Genomic DNA, 24,936 nt, shown 5'->3' with positions numbered 1-24,936 from the left:
TTATCATCGCCCTAAAAATACCGGTAAATTTTGAATATTTAATCAACCAGCAGCCCAAATTTCAGCAATTTAATGTAATACTCTAAGGAAGCCTTAGTGTGAAACTTTAAAGGCACAAATGTCAGCTTCCACAAAACATACAAAATTGAAATTGCTACTCTCTGTTTGTAGTAGCACAGCAAACAAGGAGTAGCAATTTCAAATTTGTATGTTTTGTGGAAGCTGACATTTGTGCTTTTAAAGTTTCACGCTAAGGCTTCCTTAGAGTATAACATTTAGCATGCATTTACATACTAAAAAATTACAGCTCTTTGATATTTTTTTGGAGCGCCAAACACTTCACAATTATATGACTTATATGACTTAAGAGAGGAGTAAATTCAAAACAAACTGCCTTGACAACCTCTACCTGGTATGCAATCCAGATCTAAGAGGAAGAGGAGACAACTGGCTTCTTACTTTTTTATCTCTATCTCTTTCTCTCTCTTACGGACTTCAAATCGGCCAATCACGAGCTGGTTCGCGTTTGACAGAAAAGGCTCTGGCATTGACAGTTCCTTTTGGCTCAAAACCAGCCAGTCCGCTCCTCTCTTATACTAGACCCTTTATAATATGACCGGTTCTGTACATACTTGAAAATGAACCAGTGAACTGTTTTGCACGAAAACGTCAGTTTAATAACTTCAAAGCCTTGGATGAGGTTGAGTCAAAATAAAATGGAAAATTTATTTATTAATATTTTGCTTGAAAATATTCATGGATTAAAAAGGAGGATATTTTGAGACAAAAGGAGGACATGAAAAAACATTCGAAAAAGGAGGACATGTCCTCCTTTAGGATACCATATGGTAACCCTACCTATAGCTCATCCCGAGTAGCACATATCCGTTAAGAAAAGTTGCAGCAACTTGTTCATGACTGAAATAAGTCGTAAAGAAGTTTCTACAACCGATATGTGACAAGCGTGCTACTAGGGATACATTAATGGATGAGGGGATTTGAGGTATGATCTCAAATCCACAGGCAAAAGAGTGCACGTTTGACTTGCATGTATACTGTTTGCGGCTGTGTTCTAGCGACGTTTATCACTACCCAAAGCCCCACGTTGCCGAAAGCATTTCCAGTCGATGGTGTGTTATAATGCAATTCGACAGTGAGAATGCATAAGGGCGTAAACGATGATTTTCTCTTTTGTTAATAAGTCGCTAGATTTAACGTTTCTCGGTGCGTTTACAAGCATGGGAAAATTATTCATTGACTCGCGCGAGTGCCACAGAATCAAAATAGCCATCCTCACCTACAAACAGATTGCCGAACGAGTGTAAATTCTTCCAACACTCAAAAAATTTCACACGTTTGATCGAAGTGTTTAAACACTTGATTTTTTAAATGCAGAATCACATTTACTTTAAATGTATATCACCTTGGTTCGATGTGTTAGAGTGTTAATTTAGAGTGTTTCAAACTTTGAAATGTTGGAAATTTTCACTTTCTATTCAAGTGTATTGAATCACGCTACTGTTCAAAACAGATGTATTTAAAGTGTTTTGCATTTCAATACGATGTGAATTGCTTGCTCAGAAAGGTAAACATCGAAAACAAGAGTTGTGACTTTATCCCATTAACCCGCCTCATATATGAGAACAACCCTGGCACCAGTGAGATAGAACCGAGGGGGGCGACACATCTAAATCTCTATTTTAGATGTTCAAAAAATCTCACACTAGCGAATCAATCTTCGAAAAATCTTCTTGCATTTCTCGCATCTGCTTGCATCGAGCATCATCTTTTTGCAAGAAATCTTCAGAATCGTCATCAATCTTCTTTCTATCTACTCAGCGTGCGAGCAGCTAGCCACAGCACAACACAATCTTTCCTGCAGCGTAGATAGAGTCGTCCCCCTCGGATAGAACGAAGACTCCGGCAGCAGCTTACCCCAACAGTCCATGATCGAATCCCAAATCAGACCCATTAAAAAGATATGTGAAAGCTCTGGCCTCTGGCAGTTTTGTCATATTAGTCGTTTCAATTTTTAGAGTCGGTAAAGTAGAAGTCGATAAAGTAGAATATTGTAGAATATTGAACTATGGTGTGCAAAGCTATTGATATCACCATATGAGACACATAGAATCCAAGTGTGTCACAATTCAAATCCATAGTGTTCAGGCATGGTTCATAGCATAAGATTCACACATGAAATGGATGTGTTTCACAATAAGCGCAAAATTAAGTGTGAGACACATGATGATGGCATGTGGAATTTGTTGAGTGAACCAAGTGACTCAGCAGGTCGATTCAGAACTGACAGCAGTAGAAGGAAAGAAAGATAAACTGAAAGGCAAGAAATTTTCTCTACCGACGGAGAACCAGATTGAATGCGCAAGATTTAAATAGCCGAGTCAGATCGTTTTTGGCTCACTGATTTAAATCAGTTGAATTGACCACAGCAGTTTTACGGTATTTTCTTGATGCTTATGTTTATGTGTTATAGTATAACCGTTTTCTCCATATTAACAGCAACTCAAATATGTCAATGTATGTTTAAAGCTAGAAAATAAAAAGTGATTCTTTCTGCAAAATTCTCATTCAGCTCACTCAGCAGAATGCAATCGTAAAAGGCTCAGCATGGCAAAAATAATAAAAGAGAAATCATCCACACTATTACACTCAGAATCATTCATGTTACGTTCAGCTGTCTGTTTTGCTCAATTCAAGCTGAACATTGGATTAGGTCCTAAGTAACATTGACAGATTCTCTTCGTCGACTTTCTCTTTGCATCCCCACGGTCATGTAAAAACATTACCAGGTATTCTCAGCACACAGATCGATAAAAGAAGCTTTTATCTAGCATCTAATACGACAAACACATCAAGAAACGGTTATGTGCTCAAGTTATTAACGAAAGAGAAAGTCGACGAAGAGAATCGATCAATGTTACTTAGGCCCTAATGCAAATGTTCAGCTTGAATTCTGCGTTCATCGAAGAAAATAGAAGCAATGCGAATACGAACGTGTGCGGCTCGCACAAGCTGCTGTTCGTTTCTGATGTTATATATGTGTGAGTGAGTTGTAAATGCAAAATTAATCGATTTTTCCTATGCTTGTGCGTTTTCTGTTGCTTTTGATAGCCAATACAACCTGTTACAACTCTGCATTGAACAAAATTTGCTTAATGCCCAACAAACAATTTTAGCTGCAGACTAGCTTATACAGGCAAAAATTAGCTGTATAAGCCAATTTTTGGCTGTATAAGCTAATCTGCAGCTAAAATTGTTAGTTGGGTGCTGCGTTTAGCTGTAGCAATTCAAAGAGAAAATCGATGAAAATAATCGATACGCCCTTATGCATGCTCACTGTCGAATTCATCTTTACCCAACTATTGTGTTGCTCCTCTCGTTATGACCTTTATGACCAACTTATTCATCTCAGAGAGAACCAGTAGGTTAGTTTTACGTGCTGTACCTACACAGATAAAAATTCTGAATTTTAGTTGTGATGTAAACATTCATTCACGTAAACTTGTATTTCATTTTACGCAACCGAGCAACTTGTAAACAATGTTGTTTTCAAAGATGGGATTTTGTATACAATATTTGTTACATTGCTTGAAATGTGTCAGAACTTTACATGATATATAATGTAAACGTATATGATATGTGACGCTCCATTTATGTGCATCATATTGAACAGAAATTTACACTACTATTTCGAACTGTGTACATCACCCAAGCAACACGGCTTGTCATAAAGAAGTTGAAAATACTTTGTAATGACTAACGCAAAGAATCACTAATACTTTAATATACATCATTTAATACATTTATACAACCTAAAAAGCGCAAGACGCGGAGCTTATACAACTAAATACTGGTCCTATAACATGTATTTTGGAAACATCATAAAAAGCAGCGACAAAAAAAAAACAATAAAAAAAATCTTGAGCATGGGATTCGATCACTGGTCCTTGGCGTGGTAGACTTGTTTCTACCTAACTAGACCAACACCGCTTGATGAAAGGTTTGTTATAAGTATCTATCATGTTCTTGCCAATGGCATGAAAATTATTTTCTCGTTCAACACGCCTTCGATCCGTCATGAAGACGTTTTGTTAGTAGCAAAGCGTACATCTAATTGCCAGAATGTTATTTAAACGTATTTTCAACTCCTTATAAGACAACCTGCACATTTTCAGTTGTATTAATTTATGAGATGTCATAAAAAAGTATTTTCAACTTTCTTTATAACAAACCTCCGAATACCTCATAAGAAACTGTCAATCACGGCATGAAGAGACAGTCCGGCTCAATGGCACCGTCAATGTTTACGTCAATCTGTATTGATTTTGTATACGACAAGTTTTATAGTAGTATTAAAACAGTAAGATGCACGTTCAAATAACATTTTAAGATAAAAGCAAAAGAAAACTATTTTGGAAAATGTTGAATCGAAGAAGTATGAAGAAAACATCTTTAAACCTCATATATAACGTAGGATGTTTTCTGCATCTCTTATAATACATTTATACAACAATCCGTTCTAATTCTTTTTCAAAAGATGTTTTATGTGTTACTTGGGCAGCACAGGTACACAGCAAAAATAAATTCTAATATTACATCCAAGAGGATGGGCTTCAATCATGTCAAAAATCTCATGTATTTTTTATGGCAACAAAATTAAACAAATTCAGTAAAAGCAGCGTAATGTCATTCATGCACTGTATTAATGATAATTTTGTCCTTTTTGGCAAGTAATATTGCACCATATTTTTGACGCGATTGATGTGCATCCCCTTCGATGTGATATCAAAATTAATTTTTTGCTGTGTAATCCCGCCTTGAGTTATTACATTCAATCAAAGTGTGTTGTTACTTTGTACGTGAAGTTTACGATTTTCCAGAGTTGAGGCTTTAAGTTGATAGTATAGCATTTCCTCCCAACTCTGAAATCGTAAATTTTACGTACAAAGTAACAACGCACTTTGATTGAATGAACTGATCTATAATAAATTGGAAACAACATCAAGCAACATTGCATAACTGATAACTTTCAAGTGAACTTATTTAAATCTATAACGGTCACCACCAAGGAATCGCGTACAAACTTTTGCTAAAAAATTGACACCTAGTAAATTCCACCCAGAGACTCAAATAAAAAACAGGCTAGATTCTACATAAATTAATAACATTGGTACTAACATTTGTCGCAACTTATAACGAAATCGGTTAAAACTTTAAAATCACGTTTTCTAAGGGTAATAGTAATTAGGCCCATCACAATTTGTAATAGACTCTTTTCATGCACCATCAATGTAGATTGCGCTAGCCGATTTTGAGAGGAAATGTCATCTAATCCATTTGTTTACATCATAATGACGATTTTCAAAACTTAAAATAATGTACATTTTATTGCACAACTTGCAAATTTCCATCGGGAGTGGTCTTATTTTTCGATTATCTACAGATCTGAACTGATGTACAGCTGAAATAACCACACATTAAAAATCCGGAAGATCATAACCGCTGGGACAATTTTATAAATCTTAATTTTTCTCGTCAAAAATATATGGAAGCACCAGCCGGATCACTGCAAACCCGATACAGAAAACAAAATATTCCACGTGGATGATGATTTCAAGCACCTGCGGTGGATACATTAATCAGGAAAGGTGAAAGTATTTTCCTGTTCCTATGCTTCACGGTGAAAATTTTCAACCTCATCACTCTTTTGAGGGTTCCCCTATTCACCGCCAGAGGCTGAAACAATCGCTTAGCATCTATTGGTTTCGCCTATATTTACTTGTGTATTACTAATATACTTGGCTTAATTTCCAGCGAATATTTTAACAACGTCTAACGAAAAAATTCTCAACTTTTCACCAATTTCAACATAAATGGACACAGCCTTTGTGAACAACGGCTACAATTTTCAGATAAAACTATCATCACAAACGAAGTGACAGATGGAGCGGCTCAAAAACTTTGGTGACGAACCTGCTATTGCAATTTTTCAGTGTACCACATGGCAACACCACTACTACTGGATTGTACCACATGGCAACACTACTACTGGATTGTACTAGCATTTTCACCAAGTGTACTATAATGTTTTGATTCTATCTCTTTCACTCTACTCAAAACTGAAATGCATAAATATAAATGACAAAATGATACATTCTTTGCACACTGTCAAAGATCAACTTTGTTCAAATAAAAACAAAAATACTATCCCATCTGGTGGCTGATGACACAACCTTCTAAGAATTTATTGATTTCTTTGCCAGTTAACTTTCCAGTCGTCTGTCACTTCATTTGTGCTATCATGTTTTAGGTTAAGAAATTGACCAATGATACATTTATTTGGAAATTGCGTTAATGCGATTAGTTAAAATTTTATCAAAATAGCTCTCAGTTACATAGAACAATTTATTGGAAACAAAATTAATCAATGGAAAAAATAGAATTGGCTACAATTTAGAATGAAATTAACCACAATATTTGATGAAACTTACCACATCTGCTAGAGGATCAATGGCGGATAACTTACCTTACCAAGCAGGCTAAGGCCTAGATGTACTCTGATGTCCGAAGAAGTCGTCTCTACTCTACTCGATCCACCTTGCCCACTGCGCGCCTCTTCTTCTTGTTCCAGTTGGGTCGCTTTCGAGAACCATTTTCACTGGGTCGTCGTCCGGCATTCTTACGACTTGCCCAGCCCACCGTAGTCGCCCAATTTTTGCAATGTGGACGATAGATGGTTCTCCCAGCAGCTGGTGCAATTCATGGTTCATTCGCCTCCTACACGTTCCGTCATCCATCTGCACTCCACCGTAGATGGTACGCAAAACCTTCCGTTCGAAAACACCAAGGCGCGTTGGTCCTCTACGAGCATAATCCAGGTCTCGTGGCCGTAGAGGACCACCGTATTGTAGATAGTCAACTTCGTTTTATTTATTTTCGTTTTATTTATTTATTTCATCAACCGATGTAGACTTGTACAAATACATATACAAATTTGTTTTTATTAAGAATATTAAAAAAAGTTGTCTGCTATTCTATTTTTACTTCTTACGAGTTATAACGGAATGAAGTTAAAATATTGTTATAGTTTATGCCGAGACAATGAAAAGTCAATGGTTTCGCAGTATTGATTGTAAGACGCCAACGGTTATGGCAAATAAATTTCTATTTCTGATTTGTCGAGTAGGTACATAAAAAAATAATTTTAATAAAACTTCTGCTGGCTGAGTTAATGCGCTGCGAAACGATATCGTTTACAAACGAAACCATTGCATATTCACGTCGCTCTTTTAATGTTTGTATGTTTATAAGCATGCAGCGTGCTTCATATGATGGAAGAGGAAATTATGTCCAACCTAATTTACGAAGGGCATATAATAGAAATTGCTTTTGTACTGATTCTAATCTTTCTTCGTGCGTGATTGAAAATGGAGACCATACAATGCTGCAATACTCTTTCACGTTACGTACTTAATGGATGCCCCAAAGGCATTTCAAATACATTTTTTGCACTTTTGGGTCTAGTTTAATTTGCCATCACCAATAATAAAGGGTGTCCACGATGAAATTGCCACACTATGAAATTGCTCTAACTTTTTAACCGTTGGGTAGAATTTAATGAAAATTTGGGTGGATTTAGTTCATAGTGCATTATTTACATCCTGCAAGTTTTAAAGTCCTGTGATCAAAACTCGCGGAAATGGAGTCGAAAGAACAGCTCGTGCGTGATAAAATCTTGCGCATTCATCACGAGAACAAGGATCTCTCGCATCGTTCCATCGCTTAAACGTTGGGAATCGCGAATTCCACGGTGTCGCGAGTGATTAAGCGGTTCGAGGAACGGTTGACCACCGATGGGAAGCCCAGAAGTGAAGGAAAAAGTATTCCGTACAACACCAAAAATCACAACCGCGTAGTTGGGGCCTTCAACCGAAATCCGAACGCCTCCGTTAGGGATGTGGCTAAGAAGCTGCACCTAAGCCGAAGTTTTGTCCAGAAGGCCAAAACTAAGGCTGGGCTTCGAACGTTCAAGGTACAAAAGGCCCCTAAACGCGACGAGAAGCAGAACAAGTCCGCCAAAACCCGTGCCAGGAAGTTGTACCTCAACATGCTGACGAAAGTTGAATGCTGCATCATGGACGACGAAACATATGTGAAGGCCGACTTCAAACAGATCCCCGGCAACCTGTTTTTCACGGCCAAGGATAAGTTCAGCGTTCCGGAGCATGTCCGCACTCAGAAGATGTCCAAATTTGCGAAGAAATTCCTGGTTTGGCAAGCCATCTGCACGTGCGGGAAGCGGAGTGCACCTTTCGTGACCCAGGACACGATGAACGGACAGGTGTACATAAAAGAGTGCCTCCAGAAGCGGCTGCTTCCTCTCCTGAAGGCCCACAACGTCCCAACAATCTTCTGGCCGGATTTGGCCTCATGCCACTACTCCAAGGACGTGCTGAAGTGGTATGCGGACAATAAGGTCAATTTCGTGCCGAAAATGTTCAACCCTCCCAACACTCCGGAGCTCCGCCCCATCGAGAAGTACTGGGCGATTATGAAGCAGCACCTTCTTAAACGACCTAAGGTAGTGAAGACAGACGAGGAACTCAAGAAAGTAAGGGTTTACATGCAAAAAACGGTTGATTCACAGGTTGTGCAGAATCTTATGGCCGGGGTTAAGGCCAAGGTGCGGGCATTTGCGTATGGACTGTAAATAAAATACGAGTAAAATGGTAAAATGAAGTTTAATAGTTATTTCTCAATCCCTGAAAATTTGATGGCAATCGGATGAAAACTCGAATTTTGCGAATCAATTTTGTGTGTGGCAATTTCATCGTGGACACCCTTTAGCTCAAAACAATACTTACATATCCTGAGCACCTTCAGCGGTCCATAAGGCCATCGAAAAGGTGGGAATCATGAAAGTTTGGTCAACTGAAAAACTGGCGATTGTTTCTGTTTTTGATTATCCAATTGTAATAAATCACACAATTTTTAAGCACTTAAATTTCTAGATGAATTGAACAGAAGTTAGGTATATGGAATAAAACCTTACAGAAACTTCAAAAGAAAGCCCGGGAAACTATTTAACCGGGCAAAAATAGCAATGGGATCAATATAGAGAAGCCCTTACAGCTTATAATAGGGAAATTAGAAGATCAAAAAGAAAGGATTGGAGGCATACATGTGAAAACATTGAAAATACTCCAATTGCTGCTAGATTTCAGAAAGTTCTTTCAAAAGATCATTCAAATGGCCTAGGAACTCTTAAAAAACAGGATGGCACGTTTAATGGATCAGTGGAGGAAACGTTAGAGATAATGATGAAAACACACTTTCTATGTTCAACTTCTAACATAAATGAAGACCAGAATATATATGCAGCAAAAACTGTCTCTGGAAAAACCAGGACGTATGTTCAGGAAACAATGAACGAGTCGACTGGATCAGAAAGAGACAGAAAAGATGCTCAAAATCTGGCCAACACATTTTTACAGAGAAACGAGTTGAATGGGCGATTGATTCTCTTGAAACTTTCAAATCAGGGAAAGAAACATTGACACCTATTCTTACAGACATGTTTAGAGCAAGCTTAACATTAAACTATATTCCAATAACCTGGCGTCAAGTTAAGGTTATATTTATTCAAAAGGTTAGTAAAAAGGATAAAACGTCTACTAAATCCTTCAGGCCGATTAGCCTATCTTCCATTATGCTGAAGATAATGAAGAAAATAATAGATGAGTACATAAAGTCAAAGTTGGTTACAATTCCTTTAAATAAATATCAGTTTGCATATCAAACTGTAACAACTCTTCATACGCTGGTTATAAAACTAGAGAAATCTTTTGAATCAAAATAAATTTCCCTAGCAGCGATCATTGATATTGAAGGAGCATTTGATAATGCATTTTATCACTCAATCAAAAACGCTATGATGAAACATGAGTTCGATAAAAGCATAGTTAATTGGATTAACGAAATGCTTAGCAAAAGAGAAACCTCAGCAAACCTTGAAGGTCGTCCATAACAGTGAGAGCTGTAAAAGGGTGTCCTCAATGAGGTGTTGTTTCACCTCTACTGTGGTCTTTAATAGTTGATGTCCATCTCAAAAACTTAGAAGTACAGGGCTTCGAGATTATTGGCTTCGCAGATGATATAGTCATATTAGTGCGTGGAAAAAATGACTTTGTCATTTCAAGTAGAATGCAAATTGTTTTAAATTATGTTTCATCGTGGTACACTAGCGAAGGATTGAATGTTAATCCATCTAAAACAACTGTTGTACCATTCACACGAAGAAAAAAATAAGTCCTTAAATAATATTAAACTGAAAGGAATAATTTTAGAACTTTCAAATTCAGTCAAGTATCTGCGAGTTACTCTTGACAGCAAACTAAACTGGAATTCGCATCAAGAGCAAGTCATCAGTAAAGCAACAAATGCTCTTTGGATAAGTAAAAAAAAAACTTTTGGTAGGACATGGGGATTAAAACCTAAAATGATCCACTGGATTTATTTGACGATTGTTAGACCCAGAATAACCTATGCATCATTGATTTGGTGGCCTAAAACTAATAAATCAGCTCAGAAGAAGCTGAGAAGGCTGCAAAGACTAGCCACTCTCTCAATACTGGTGCAATGAGCAGCACACCAAGCATGGCACTAGATGCTCTACTTTGCCAGCATCCTTTGCATCAATTTATTCAATTAGAAGCCGAAAGGAGTGCATGAAGGATCCGACGGTCACAGCACTTTCTTGAAGGTGATCTTAGAGGACATATGAGCATCCTAAAAGTGTTCAACATTGATTCTCTTGTGATACAAAATGAAGATTTGATGAAGAAAAAATATCACTTCGATCGTCTTTACAATGTAGCAGATGCGGATCGCGATTTGTGGGACAACGGGGGACCAAACATTCGTCCTGGATCAATTGTCTTTTATCTTTTATACAGACGGATAATCGTGTAGAAGCAGGGGTAACAGGTCCAGGAATAAATATCTCAATAGCTATGGGCTACTGGCCTACCGTGTTCCAAGCAGAAGTCCATGCAATTCTTCAATGTTCTAAAATTTGCTTACGTAGAAATTACAGACATTCGAATATCTGCATTATGTCTGATAGCTAAGCAGCACTAAATGCTTTGAAATCAGCGACCTGTAATTCTAAACTTGTATATGCAATGTCACTCCAAGTGAACCTATTTTGGGTTCCTGGTCACTGCAGAATTCAATGGAATGAGAGAGTCGACACACTAGCTAGGACCAGAACCATGCTATGAAGTTTCTGCTTGCTCTCTTAGAATGGGGTTCAAGAAATGGAAAAAAAAATGAAAATGGAGACCAATTGGAACAACACTTTCATTGCTAGGCAGTCGAAACGGTTTATTAATCCGAGCATTTCAATGACTAGTAAAATTCTTGAACTATCAAAGAAAGATCTCAGTATGTACACTGGTTTAATAACAGGACACTGTCCATGTAAATATCACTTGAAGCTAATAGGAAAACTTCAAGAGGACATGTGTCGATTATGTGGCATAAAAAAAGAAGACTCTGAACACAGAAGACAGTCTATGTCGGTCGCTTCATAAAATAGTGATACGACATGCTGATAAAGCAATATTAAAACGAGGAATATACCACAATAGATCTAAGTACTGGTCGCAGTGATCAAAATACCCTACACGAAAAAAAAAATGGATTAATATGTCAGTTGTCACTAATCATGAATCACACTTTCAAACAAAACTGATTTATCAAGTTATTGTATTTCCAACTATATGTTTTTTTTTCATTCTATATCAGGTTGATAGTGTAATCTTTCGAAAATAATATGCTTGTTAAACCAATGGGTGCAACGGACAATTCTGGAAAATTTGTTCACTATGTCACGGATGAAGATCTTGCTATGGTAATTACAATTAAAATAATATTAAATAATGTTATGGCATATTGTCATCCTATTCCAATATTTTTCAGATGAACGTCAGCATCTACGACTACCCTCGTGATACATGGGTGACGATCCCAATGTGGGAAATTCTAGTCAAAACAACCACATTTCTCCCGTTGATCACGTTCGGCATCTTTAGTAACATAGCGCTGCTGTGCATAATTTTCACAATCCGGGCATTACGAACTCCTACCAATATGCTGATAGCAAATCTGGCGGTTGCGGATTTGGCTACGCTCATTATTTGCCCGGTGATGTTTATGCTTCATGATTTTTACCAAAACTACGTGATGGGAGCAGTTGGCTGCAAGCTGGAGGGTTTCCTGGAAGGTAATTTTACAATTGATGGCAACCAATTACTCAACTTTTAAACAAATGATTTTCTCGTCCAGGATTGCTTCTCATCACATCCGTTCTCTGCCTGTGTGGTATTAGCTACGATCGACTAACGGCAATTGTATTTCCCAAGAAATCCAGACTATCTATGAAAGGCGTTTCAATTTTAATTGCATGCTGTTGGATCGTGGGATTCCTGTTGGCTCTTCCGTTGACAGTCTACCGAAACTATAAGGAGAGGCAATGGAAAAACTATCTAGAGACGTTCTGTGCAGAGAACACGAACTTTCTACCACGCTACTGGCATGTGTTAATAGGAGCTCTGGTGTGGTTCCCCTTGTCTGTTATGATATGCTGTTACAGTTTGATTTTCCTCAAGCTAGATCGTTACGAACGGAAAGTTCTTATCCGGGAACATCCTCTCTCGGTAACCTACAAAAGGAGAGTGGCAAGGTGTTTATTTGTAGTGCTGGTAGTATTCATTTTGTTACGAATACCATTCACAACTCTAGTATTTATACGATATAATCGGTATGTGACTGCAAACAGTAATCAAATTGGAAAAGACTTCCTGATTCTTTGGTATGTCTCTCATTATTTGATGTTTCTGAATGCTGCCATCAATCCGCTTATCTACGGAATGACGAATGACAACTTCCGAAAGGCCTATAATAAGACAAAGATTTGGAGATGCTTCTGGAAATCTGGTCCAGTTAAGAAGGTAACATTTTTTTTTTCGTAGACTACGTTCTTAATAAATTTACATACACTTCATAGATTGAACCAAAGAGGAAGGAACCTGCTGTAATGATCATCGGTCATCTGCAACCCCGTGGTCCATGTGGAAGTGACAAGTTTGTAGATTTTTCGGACTGGATCATCCAACCGAAGCAAGAAAAACCAGTTACAACTTCACGCGAAACAAAATCGTCCCAGCTGAAAGCCACAACGGAAGAAATACAAATCAATAGTGTCAAATATTCACTGTACAACCGTAATTTGATACTGGCCGATCAGTGTCAGGATAAGCAAAACAAGCTGCAAGCAGCAGGGTTTATTTAAAATCTCAAAAATAAAGTGAATCGGTAGACATTCTTGAATCAATCTACTTGTAACTTTCGAAATGATCCTTCAACGCCAAACAAACTTTCGGCATTCTTTGGTCGTCCAGGTCGCTTCTTCTCTTCTGTTCCGTACTGGTCTTCCTCCAAGAAATAATCGCGATACGAGACAAGCTTCTTCTCCCAGCTGTTGATAATATCTTGAAGTGGTCCAGCATCTCCACCGTATTCAGCTGGAAGAAGCCTCTTTGGTACATGTCGATAAAGTGATTCCAGATCATGTCCGTGAACATAAAGCTATGAAGAGGAAATCCTTATAATATCTTATAATACTGTAGAATACAAAACAACTTACCCTAGATTTGTTTTTCTCACTCATGAAATTTTTGAACATGTTGAATACCATTTCAAACCCGTTGGGAGTATTGATGTAGTGGAACCCTTTCTGTCGCAGAGGTGAAGCTTCCTGGCTCATCATGGTCATTTTTTTAACAAATGACGGAGAAAATTGTAGGAAGTGAGCCATAGTCACGTTAGAGAGATCCAAGATTCCAATCTGCATCAATATAACTATAAGATAATATTTTAGAACCAAAGCCATGCTAGTGCCGACTTACCTGACCAGCAATTACAAAGTTGTCATCTTCGATCATCATCACGTCGTTGGCCATGGTGCTCACTCGAATGACTTCTTCTATGGTGATCCTGGCTGGATCATAAGCTGCCGGCCGTATAAGTATGATCCTGGGAGAATCCGGAGTTTCCGTGTACGGTAGTGCCAATCCAACGCCGAGGCGAATGATTTCTCGTATCTTTGGATTCTCCGGATCTCGCGATCTTATCAATTCTGGTGACATGGTCCGGACCGTGTAGAACATATCCAGCTTTTCCTTGGTCCGTTCCAAACTGTACTTACAACCGCGGAGAAATGCAATCAAAAACTGATCGTCTACTCGCGATCGGATGTGCGGACTCTTGGCAATCCATTGCCGGAGAACATTCAGGTCTTCCTGGACTCGTTCGGATTTCTCATTCAACTCGACCTGGGCCTTTTTGCTGAGAATTTCCGATACCGGTCGAATGTTGACCATGGTGCTGCAGGACTAACAAAGCTTCCCGAACAATCTGTGAGCAAACATAATATAGCAGACAATTGATACCATTCGATAATTCTTTGTTGTGGGTTGAACGCAAGTGCTATAGATCGAGCTATAATCACAATGTTGATAAGCCCAGGTGAGCGGTTATCAGCTGGAATAGATAAGTGTCACACGTTTTTTTTGCAGCATGATTTGGCAATTTTTCTTTTGGGATTTCTACAATGAATTTCGAAGAGTGACTTGAAATATGCCTCTGAAAAGGATATTTGTGATAGTTTTGTATCCGTAAATGTCAAATAATTGAAACTAACATGTCACCAACGTGTCAACACTAATAGAGCTAATGGAAACTTGATATTATTTTTTAAATTATTTTCGGGTTGTATTAAGAGTTTATCGTTATGGTCATAGATCAATATTTATTTAAAGCACTTATTATGAACTCAATTCACATTCACAATACAGTAGTTATCCGAAACCGTTTTAGATGAAACTGAAAGTCACTTCTACTTACCGCTGAATAATGTCGCAATGCTTTCGCTGACGGTTGTAGTTAGAATGAATACAAACGATCTGGTGCCTCATATCGCTTGCTGGTGATATGAAGTAAAGTAACGTGATGTCCTTTTGATAAGAATAATTGTATCTACATTGCAGTATAAACTACCTTTCTCACATAACCAAAATAAACAATATTCTTCGTAAATTATATAAACGTACTAGTTTTTGTAGTGCATTTATAATAAATTTGTTGCCCTGCCAAAGAACGGAAGATTAGTTTTATTTTATTTGTTTATTTGGTGAGGCTCATTGTTAAAAAAAAAACTTTGCGGAGCCGAAAGTTTTTTTTTATCAATTTGTCATTTAATTCAAACACTATTATATTTGTTGTAGGAAACATATGCAGAGGATGTTATAAATCCAACCTTACATCGGATGTAAGACAAAGTTGTTTTGAGTGTAGTTTATTTTAACGCCACCATTAGGTAATAATCGATTGAAATCAAACTGTGTATTATTCAACCTATTTTTAATGTCTGAACAGAAAAATGTTTCCGCAGAACAATTTAGATTTTGGTGCTTACGTCTTATTGCTGTCAATCGGCAGGATACAGCTGCTCCAGTTATTCGCATTTTATCTTCTTGGAGTGGCTCGCTTAGCCAAGAAAAGATAAGTCACTTCTACTTTCATAGTCCAACTTTTTGACAGGTCCCAGCATCCATTGAGTACGTCACGCTCTAAAGAGGGGAGGGCGGGGTTTGCAAATATGTGCACAGGTAAAAATTGTGGATTTCAACCGTCACGTCTCCTCTCATTTAATTGTTAAACGTTACCTGCAACATACTTTAGAATACTGACTCAACCGAACTATGTACAAGGAATGCACTCAAGTAAAAGCCTCGCTCGTTTAAGCGTATATGTGTGTGTGAAAGCGTATATGTGTGTGTACTACATATTACTCTCTGACTTGATTTTACTCAAGTTTAGAGCAGATTGAGTAGATCAAATTAAGTTACAAGTTTTTATTATTTATTGAAATATATGTTGTTTAGGGAGTGTGGGATTGCCTACTCCTTGTCGTTAACATTTCGTGGATAGAGGGTGGTCTCTTCTCCCCATTCACAGGGGCATCATTCAGAACGATGACTCGTTCCACTTCAGATTGTATGATCTTGGTTTCTGGAGGGAGATTCTTCTATCCCCTGTGGGTTTCGCGTAAGCGTCTCTGCTTACGGGTCCACTCATCCGTTTTGGCCCTTCATACAGTAATAAGTTGAGCATAATTGTGGGACTTGATCAAGTCGTCCTGCAAGGACAGCCTATTGCTACACGCAAACCAAAAATCTATTACAACGAATGTTAGTTCCGTTTTCTATCATCCTCTGTTCATGAACATCGCAACGAATGTTAGAAATTGACCATGCAGGCGATGTAATGGTTTTTTTTTCTTTTTTATTTCGTGTTCTATCTACGCTTTCGACAATACCAGTAAGCTTGTAGAACGACGCACATTGTAGAACATTGTAGAACGACGCACACACTTGTCTCGAATCTCTCCAGCAGAAAAAGCATACGAAGTCGAGTATGCGAGAGAATGAGCGCTTCATGTTTGCTTTAAGGCTATCCATATTCAGAAGTATGGAGAGAGCAGTGGAGAAAGCACAGGTCTGATAATCGCAACGTTCGTGGTTCGAGTCCAGTCGGCAGTCTGTTTCCTATTTTTTCGACATAACTAATTTACCTCACTAATACACTCTACATTTTTCGGTCTCCAATTTTCTTGCATTGGACTGCAGCAAGGTATATCGCATCCCCGGTTCATGCGGTCTCCACTAACATCCTCTGATGATGAATACCACATAATTGTAAGCGAATCTTACATCCCCCGGTTGGGTGTATGTGCAGGCGCCTTGCTACGTGAGAGATAGTCTCAATCATCATCATCATCATCATCATCATCATCATCATCATCATATTGAAATATATGTTGATATCATTATAATTGAAATGCTCTTGTTGTGCAGTAATGACCACACTATGTCAGCCCCTACGCGCATCCAAATCTTTCTCATTCATCTTCAAGATGGATGTTTAAGGTATGCTCAGAGTTGCGACCTATCACAATCACGATCGTCAAACAGCTGATGGTAGTAACGCTTTGTACATTCCTATCAATGTACTCTCCATGACCATCCATCATGTTGACGAAAGAAGTTTTTTTTCCAAATTAAAAAAAAAAATACATTTCATTTTAATCTAGGTGCTCCAGTTACTATAGTAAATTACCAGACTTAATTGTTATGATATATATCTAAGTGTTTTTACATTGTTCCTGCCTTGGCAATTGAGTATTTTAAACAGGTTTTTTAAACCTGCATTAACGAAAGTAAAAATCAGCTGGTGAATGTCATCTTCGGTTGTGATCCATCACCGATCTGGTCATTCCCGACAATAACGACACTCATCTGTGCTCGTTTTGAAGCAGTTGCTGCTTTGCTTGCTTATGCGAGTGTGTTGGTGAGTGAGCCCAACAGCTTCCGATTAATGTTGCCTGCTTTTTTTGGAACTCACACAGTCACGCCTAGCGAGACGAACTTGGAATGCGTAGGCATTATTTTCATTTTCTTCTGTCGTTTCGCTTTTTCTCATGATCGTACTGCAGAAGTCTTCACTGTTTTCGTTGTGCTTTTCATCATCAGCAGCGAGTGTAGCATTTTGCTTGTGAGCAGCGACCATTACTGGTGATTGTTGTTTGCCATCGCTCTACCTCTCATTGCGTGACAAAACGTTCTGTCAGCGAGAGTCGGTTGATGCGTAGACGAGTGTCCATTTTGCTTCTCCAGTGCCTGTTATTCGGCTCTTCCATTTCTATAACACACTTTGTGAAAACCAAAAATGGAACATGGTACGAAATTATGAAAGATTATGAACGTTAATAACTCGGCTGTCCCTGGACCAATTTCAATAATTTTATCACCAATCGATCAGAAATATTTTCACGCATCGATGACAATGCTTGACTCTTGATTTTTAACAAGATACTATTGAAAAGTGGTACATCTCAAGCATTGTCCAAATGCGTCGAAATAACTAATAAATCCACCAATTACTTACATGCTTCCCCAACACAGTCATCAGATAATCGTTTCTAGACGGAACATGTCGATATAGCATTGCTGCTTCCCCAACACTGCCATCAGAGAGTCGTTAGTAGACGAAACAAGTCGAAGTGGCATTCGCCTTCGATCCTCGGGCGTGTGCGAATAGGGAGGATGCAATTCCGTAACATTTTGCACCCAACGACCACACAAAATGCTCTCCAGAGTTGTAATCTTGTAAACAAACTTTTCAAGCAGGAGTGCAAGTGATTTTGATCGATTCTCTTCATTGACTTTCTGTTGCGTTAATAACTCGAACGGCAAACACATTCATATTGATACGTTTGTTGTTCTGGATGATAGAAGAGCATAGCAGAAATAGTGCAAAATAGGTTAGTGGTCATCAAAAGAGGAAATCGATGAAGATAATTGACTTTCACCCTTCTGCTTTTAAGCCCCTTAATTCAGTCGTCGTCATAGCAATGAAAACTAGCTTTGCACCCTATTTGGTTCTTGGGTTACACTTGCTGGTTGCAGTTCTGCTGTTGGACATTTTCGAAAGACCACCAAAAAAATTGAAATTACGCTATTTTCTAGGCATGCCTACAAGTCCAATTATTCGAATCACGATTAATCGTTAGGATTTATACAGCTATTCGATTAAATGTTTCTCGAATTTTCAATTATGCGAGCGCGTAACCGACATCCCTTCTTATTTCTACTCGTTTGATTTAGCGCAGTAGAGAAAATACATAAATGTACTAATTTATCTTAACAGGCAAAGAGAAGAAACATGACGTGAAACAGGATCATAAATTCGCCGAAAAAAAGCGTTAAGCGTCTTTTTGCTAAAGGCTTAGATTTACCAACTTGTTGAGAGAAGGAGTTTAACGAGAAAAACTTAAAAAGAGAGAACCTTTAGCTGGGTGGACACTGATGTTCTGCTGCTTTCCAACCTGTCGCAGACAGCAGTTGAACCCCTGTCCAGCAGCAGACGGGCCGAGACTCTTGCGAGTACCCAATCATTGAGCCGAAGAATATGGGATTGTCCGGTCCGATTTGATGATCCAATTGGCTACACGTCATCATAATCTTCCAAAGACTTTAAGCCTGTACTCCCATCGGCCTTTTTCAGGGCCACCACGTTTTTCCAAAAGAGTTAAATTTCTGTCCCAACTAAAATTCATATCATAAGGGCAGTCATGGTCAATCAGAGAGAATCCCACTCAAATTCCTATTCCTACACGAAACACAAGCTCCTGCTACAGTTAACAAATAATATTTATTATATAAAACCAGGTAGTCCTACCAACAATCAATACGAAACTAACGATTTTAAATTGGCTCACCACTTTAGTAGCCTATTGGTCCCAAGCAAACGATTAACGTACCCTATTCTAGTTGAAATTCTATTACTACACTATGTTTGTTTTGATTCGCTATGAAAGTTTGACAGATAACATCAGGGGTGTGTGGATTCATGCAGAACATGCAGGGGTGAGTGAAATAGCTTGGGACTGCTTGGGACCGTTGTTCTGGTACTGAGTGAGCCAAAAATAATAATGATTTTCTTCGGGACTCAGTGGTCTTAGAGTTACCTCTATGGTCCTACTTCATCATTGCGTTGAACCGCATAGGGCTGTCCCTTGTAGTTTTTTGTTGTTGTATATAGTCACTTTAACAAAGATGAGATTTCAACTCGACCTCCGACTTCTGCGTCCAGTCCAGGGGTTGAAACTGATGACGTTTTTTACGACACTCGCTTCGTTTTCATTCGCGACAGTCTGTTTTTATTCGTACTCTCATGCTCTACCGTCGCCTCTCTTACACAACACAAACGGTAGAACAACATTAGAGCAAATAGAAAATTTCCAAATAACTATCATATGACATGTGTGGTTTCGTTCTTATTCCTCAATTTAGTGTAAACTAAGCCATTTCTGATCAGCCCCTCCATTTTACACAAAAACACATTTGTCCCCTTTACGGAATATATTCCCCTTCCAATTGAGGATATGCAGGCAACTTAAGGAAATTTCATCTGGATTAATGGAATAACTTTACTTTATTTACAAAGCACTAACGCTAGATTTATATTCGGGACCGCTTTTAGAAGATACATTTCTCAGCTGCCTTTCTATCAGCCTTATGGAAAATTGATTGCTCACGGTTATGCAGCATCAATTCTTCTGACTTGCACTTGCTACAGGGAATGAACAAAACGCACACCGTGAATAGCTGCTATCGAACATACAGACTAAATATACCAAATGAGTGCTCTGCTGTCAGTGACTTTTTTACTTCCCAAATCATTCAGACACTCACGATGTTCACGAGGGCTCTTGAGGGCAGCCTTGATAGCTCGGTGCTTGAGGGGAGTCTTTCGTTGTGTACTGGAGAACGCCACGCACCGCAAGCACTGCTACCATAGAGGTAACTCTAAGACAAGAAGGTCCCGAAATAACGTGCTCAACTTTTTGGCTCAGCTCTGGTACCATAGAGGTAACTCTAAGACTAGAAGGTCCCGAAATAACGTGCTCAACTTTTTGGCTCAGCTCTGGTACTCTCTTCGGTCCCAAGCTAATCGATTCACCCCTCGAAACATAGGAAAATCCACTTACCCCTCATTTTATATGTCAAAATTTCATAGCGAATCAAAACAAACATTGTGTAGTAGTAGAATTTCGACTAGAATGGGGTACGTTAATCGTTTGCTTGGGACCAATAGGCTAGTCAAGTAGTGAGCCAATTTAAAATCGTTAGTTTCGTATTGATTGTTGCTGGTACTCTCTTCGGTCCCAAGCTAATCGATTCACCCCTCAAAACATAGAAAAAACCAATAACCCCTCATTTTATCTGTCAAACTTTCATAGCGAATCAAAACAAACATTGCGTAGTACTAGAATTTCGACTAGAATAGGGTACGTTAATCGTTTGCTTGGGACCACTAGGCTACTAAAGTGGTGAGCCAATTTAAAATCGTTAGTTTCGTATTGATTGTTGCTGCTACTGTTGATGCTGATGATGACCGGACACCACCACTCGCCACACGCGGTGATTGAATGACCGGATAGAGTTCGATTATAAAATCTGTGTTAGGGAAAGTGCTTTTTGCAGGCAATTGGTGATAATTTTAGCTATAATAGCAATAATTGCACATTCGTGCAATTTCCAATAGTGACCTTTTTCAAAATTGATAAAGTCTGAATTTAATAGATTCGCAGAAAAAGTTCCGATCGATTGGCGTATTAAGAATTAAAATCCATCATCTCTGGATCAAAATCAGACCACTTTTGTGCCACGACCGACTTTAGTTTTTGAAATTGCACCCCAATGTTGCCATGGTGTGTCTGATTTAAACTTATGGGAACTGACATTCGATTGATGACCTTGAAAAATGTCCAGAAAATACTCAAACAAATTTATGGTGGTCCTGAAAAGGAACGTTTTGTCGTGATGGTTGTGTAATGCTGAACAATTAGGGTGTTCAACACAGAGTAGGCTGGCGAGCTGTATGCTGATTGGAACAAGGGTGACGTGCTTGGCATAGATATTCCGCAGTGACTTACGAAGAGCTACTGAATCCAATCAGTAGCAGTGCGGCTTCTTCCTCCTTCTTCGGTGAATGGACGCTCATGTGGACTGCAGGTCGTTGCTTGCGGGCAGCCTTTCGTTGTGTACTGGAGAACAATGTTCAACGCCACACGCCGAGAGGACTACTGCTGTTGCTGCTGTTGATGACGACCGGACACCACCACTCTCATCACGAGATGATTGAATAAACACCGCTCGGCGAGACTGGATGCAATTAGATTTTGGAATCTGTACGCTTTTTGCAGGCAATCGGTGATAATTTTTATCACCATTGCAACAGTTGGAAATTTGTGTAGTTTTAAATAGTGATCTATTGAAAATTGATAAAGTGCTCATTTAAGCAGATTTGTAGGAAAATTTCCAATCAATTGGCTTGTTTTGAATAAAAATTCATCCGCTATTGACAGAGTTATAAGTGGTCAAAACCTGATCACTTTTTGTAATGCGCTCGATTTTGTTTTTTTTTAATTGCACCCCCAATATGTTGCTGAAAGACGTACTCCTACGTCAAAAGTAGTTTGGAGTAGTCTACAAAGGTTTGAGCCTCGCGTGCGTATTACGGATATAAAGGACTAAATTAAATACATAAAAAAAATGGAACATGGATGCTTATTTGGATATTTATCGGGGGTTCGTGAGCATTCCTGACGTTGCTAAAATTACGATTGTGGGGTTGCTTGTATATTAGAATGCTTTGTTTATTATTCATGAACTCTTGATCTCTGGGAATGCTTGTGAATATTTGAGATGGTCAAAAATGTGAACAAAGAGGTGAACGCCTAAGCTTTTTCACATTTATCACTGTGAAGCAACTGACAAGTATTGAGGGATTTTATATCTGTAATTGTAACCAGTTCGTTTTTGTGTGTTAATCTGGTTAAGATGTTAAACTTTTTTCCTTTATTTAACATCGGTCTCTGTTCCGCAACCTCGTGCCAATCACCGACGGACATCGATTGCCATCCAATTAAATGTGCAAGGAAGGCAGTTCCTACACCTGCGTAGGATATCGCACCCATTCAACACATATGGGCCGGGACCAACGGCTTACTTGCCTTCCGAAGGAAACCAGAGATTTTAATACCTCAGAAAAATCCTACCGACCGCAGCTAGGATTGAACCCAGACCCATTGGGGTGTGATAGCAGTCACGCTTACCATTACACCACCGGCGTCGGCTAAGATGTTATACCTACTTAAGTTTCTTAAAGAAAAATCGTCCGGCTCAAACCTTTGTAGGGTGGGACCATCATCATCATCATCATCATCACTTACGTTTCAGCAATTTGGTAAAAGCCTTGTAGGATATAATCAAATAGCTTCCATTATATTTTCCAGTCAAATAATCTGTGTAAAGTCAATTTTCAATCAAACGAGTTCAAATTGAATGAAAATTATTAGCGCCTGATTTAGAAAGGTTTGAAAACCAAGGAGCGTGCTTACTACCGTAATGCAACGAACTTTAGACACTTATTTCATAAATCTAGACACTTTTAAAAGTTGATTGTCAATGCCTACCATGCTCAAAATAGCACATACATTTTAACATGGCTTTATATCATCGTTCAGAACCATCACACATGTTTGCACATGTTGCAAAGTAGACGTATTAATTAATTAAAAATGAAATATCCACATTAATGGACTGTCCGGTATTCAGAGCATTACGATACTAGATGACAAAAAAACTTCTTGAAAACCATCCACCCTTTATGTTTATTATCCTTCAATCATCACGCTCTGCAAACAGTTCACTGTTACAATTAATCAACTTCCAGCTTCCGAAACGAACCCTCAATACCGAAAAGTGATTCGGCGTTCTTTGGTCTGCCCGGTCGCTTTTTCTCATCGGTACCGTACTGATCTTCTTCCTTGAAGAAATCCTTGTGGCTTTCGATTTTAGTCACCCATGTGTCAATGATATCCTGGATCGGTCCAGCCTCACCGCCATACTCCGTAGGAAGCAGGCGTTTAGGGATGTGTTTGTACAATGATTCCATGTTACTTCCGTGGACAATGAGCTACAATCGTAATCAAGTTTAGTGGAATATTCAAAATACATCAAAACAGTCACAACTTACCCGAGATCGATTCTTTTCATTCAGGAAAGATTTGAATAAATTGTACACGGTTTCAAATCCAGGAGGAGTATTGATGTAATGGAATCCTTTTAGACGCAATGGTGATGCTTCTTGAGACCACATAGTAGCCTTTTTGACAAAAGTTGGATTGAATTGCAGGAAATGGGCCATCGTTGTGTTGGACAAATCTAGAATACCCATCTGACCAGCGACACCCATATTGTCGTCTTCCTTCATCATAATATCACTCATCATCGTGTTGAATTTGAACACATCTTGAATGGAGAACTTGGCAGGATCATAAACGCCTGGTCGGATTAGCATAATACGAGGACTTGAGGGAGTATCAGTGTGCGGCAGTGGAATGGCTGATCCCATTCTTATTAGAGCAGCCATTCTCTCATCGTAAGGATCTCGATTTCTGATCAACTCAGGAAGAGCAGTTCGAATGGTGTAGTACAGGTCAAGCTTTTGTTTGGCTCGCTCCAGACTGTGCTTAGCACCACGTAGGAACATGAGTAGGAATTGGTCATCGGTACGAGCTTTGATGTGTGGACATTTGGCCAGCCATGAACGAAGGGTCGCTATATCCTCCTCTATCCTTTCTGGAACTTCATTCAGCTCTTCTCTAGCCTTTTGAGCTAGCTCTGGAGACAGCAGACGAATGTCTAGCATTGTGATAGGCGAGGATTGGGCTAAAAAACTGAAGCAAAAATTGTAGGTATAGTAAAGCTAATCTTTCGCTATCGATTTTGTACGATGGTGTTTATTGACTGAGATAAGAATGTACCTTTGTTCGGTTATTGCTGCTTTTTTGTGATTATAAAGTTATTGATGGACATCGTAGAAATAAGAGACTTACATTTGGAACAATATGCATTTTAGTTTTAATATATTGTACTACGTTTTACGACGATAATTTTTCAATAAATATAGTATATCTTCTATATACACAGTCTTATCTATAAACAATGATTTAAAACAAACAATTATCCAAAATTCCTAAGTTTCCCTATTAATCAAACGTTAAAACTTCAATGAATACCAGTAAATTCTAGACATTCTTAGGAGGAAGTATGTTTCGAACGAATATTTGGTACTCACATGTGGCGCACGGCTGGCCTTCTGTAGATTATGTCAGCTTTGCACAACACTAACTTCCAAACTGAACTGATGCAAGCTGAACTGATT

General features: G+C 38.7%; 2 protein-coding genes across 2 annotated transcripts in view; one reads left to right on the top strand and one right to left on the bottom strand.

The window, feature by feature from the left end:
* LOC135708006 (neuropeptide FF receptor 2-like) overlaps positions 1–13,372 on the top strand; it is a 19,675-nt gene extending 6,303 nt beyond the window's left edge. Inside the window, exons 2-5 of the mRNA XM_065229942.1 lie at positions 11,827–11,932; positions 12,001–12,304; positions 12,367–13,031; positions 13,088–13,372. Of these exons, the coding sequence (XP_065086014.1) occupies positions 11,855–11,932; positions 12,001–12,304; positions 12,367–13,031; positions 13,088–13,372 (1,332 nt within the window). The 5' untranslated portion in view covers positions 11,827–11,854. The remainder of the gene's footprint in view (positions 1–11,826; positions 11,933–12,000; positions 12,305–12,366; positions 13,032–13,087) is intronic.
* On the bottom strand, positions 13,336–24,936 carry LOC135707975 (uncharacterized). The gene is made up of 6 exons (XM_065229885.1): positions 24,850–24,936; positions 23,746–24,440; positions 23,437–23,685; positions 13,989–14,474; positions 13,727–13,927; positions 13,336–13,668 (listed from the first exon to the last, which is right to left on the bottom strand). Exons 2-6 carry the CDS (start codon positions 24,418–24,420, stop codon positions 13,411–13,413), a joined length of 1,869 nt encoding a protein of 622 aa, XP_065085957.1. The 5' UTR covers positions 24,421–24,440; positions 24,850–24,936; the 3' UTR covers positions 13,336–13,410.

This window comes from Ochlerotatus camptorhynchus, unplaced genomic scaffold (genome assembly GCF_037179485.1).
Source record: "Ochlerotatus camptorhynchus isolate MF236.1 unplaced genomic scaffold, CSIRO-AGI_Acam_v1.1 ptg000324l, whole genome shotgun sequence".
NCBI lineage: Eukaryota > Metazoa > Arthropoda > Insecta > Diptera > Culicidae > Ochlerotatus > Ochlerotatus camptorhynchus.
The sequence above is the reverse complement of the archived record's forward strand: the minus strand, read 5'-3'. Positions and strand labels throughout refer to the sequence as shown.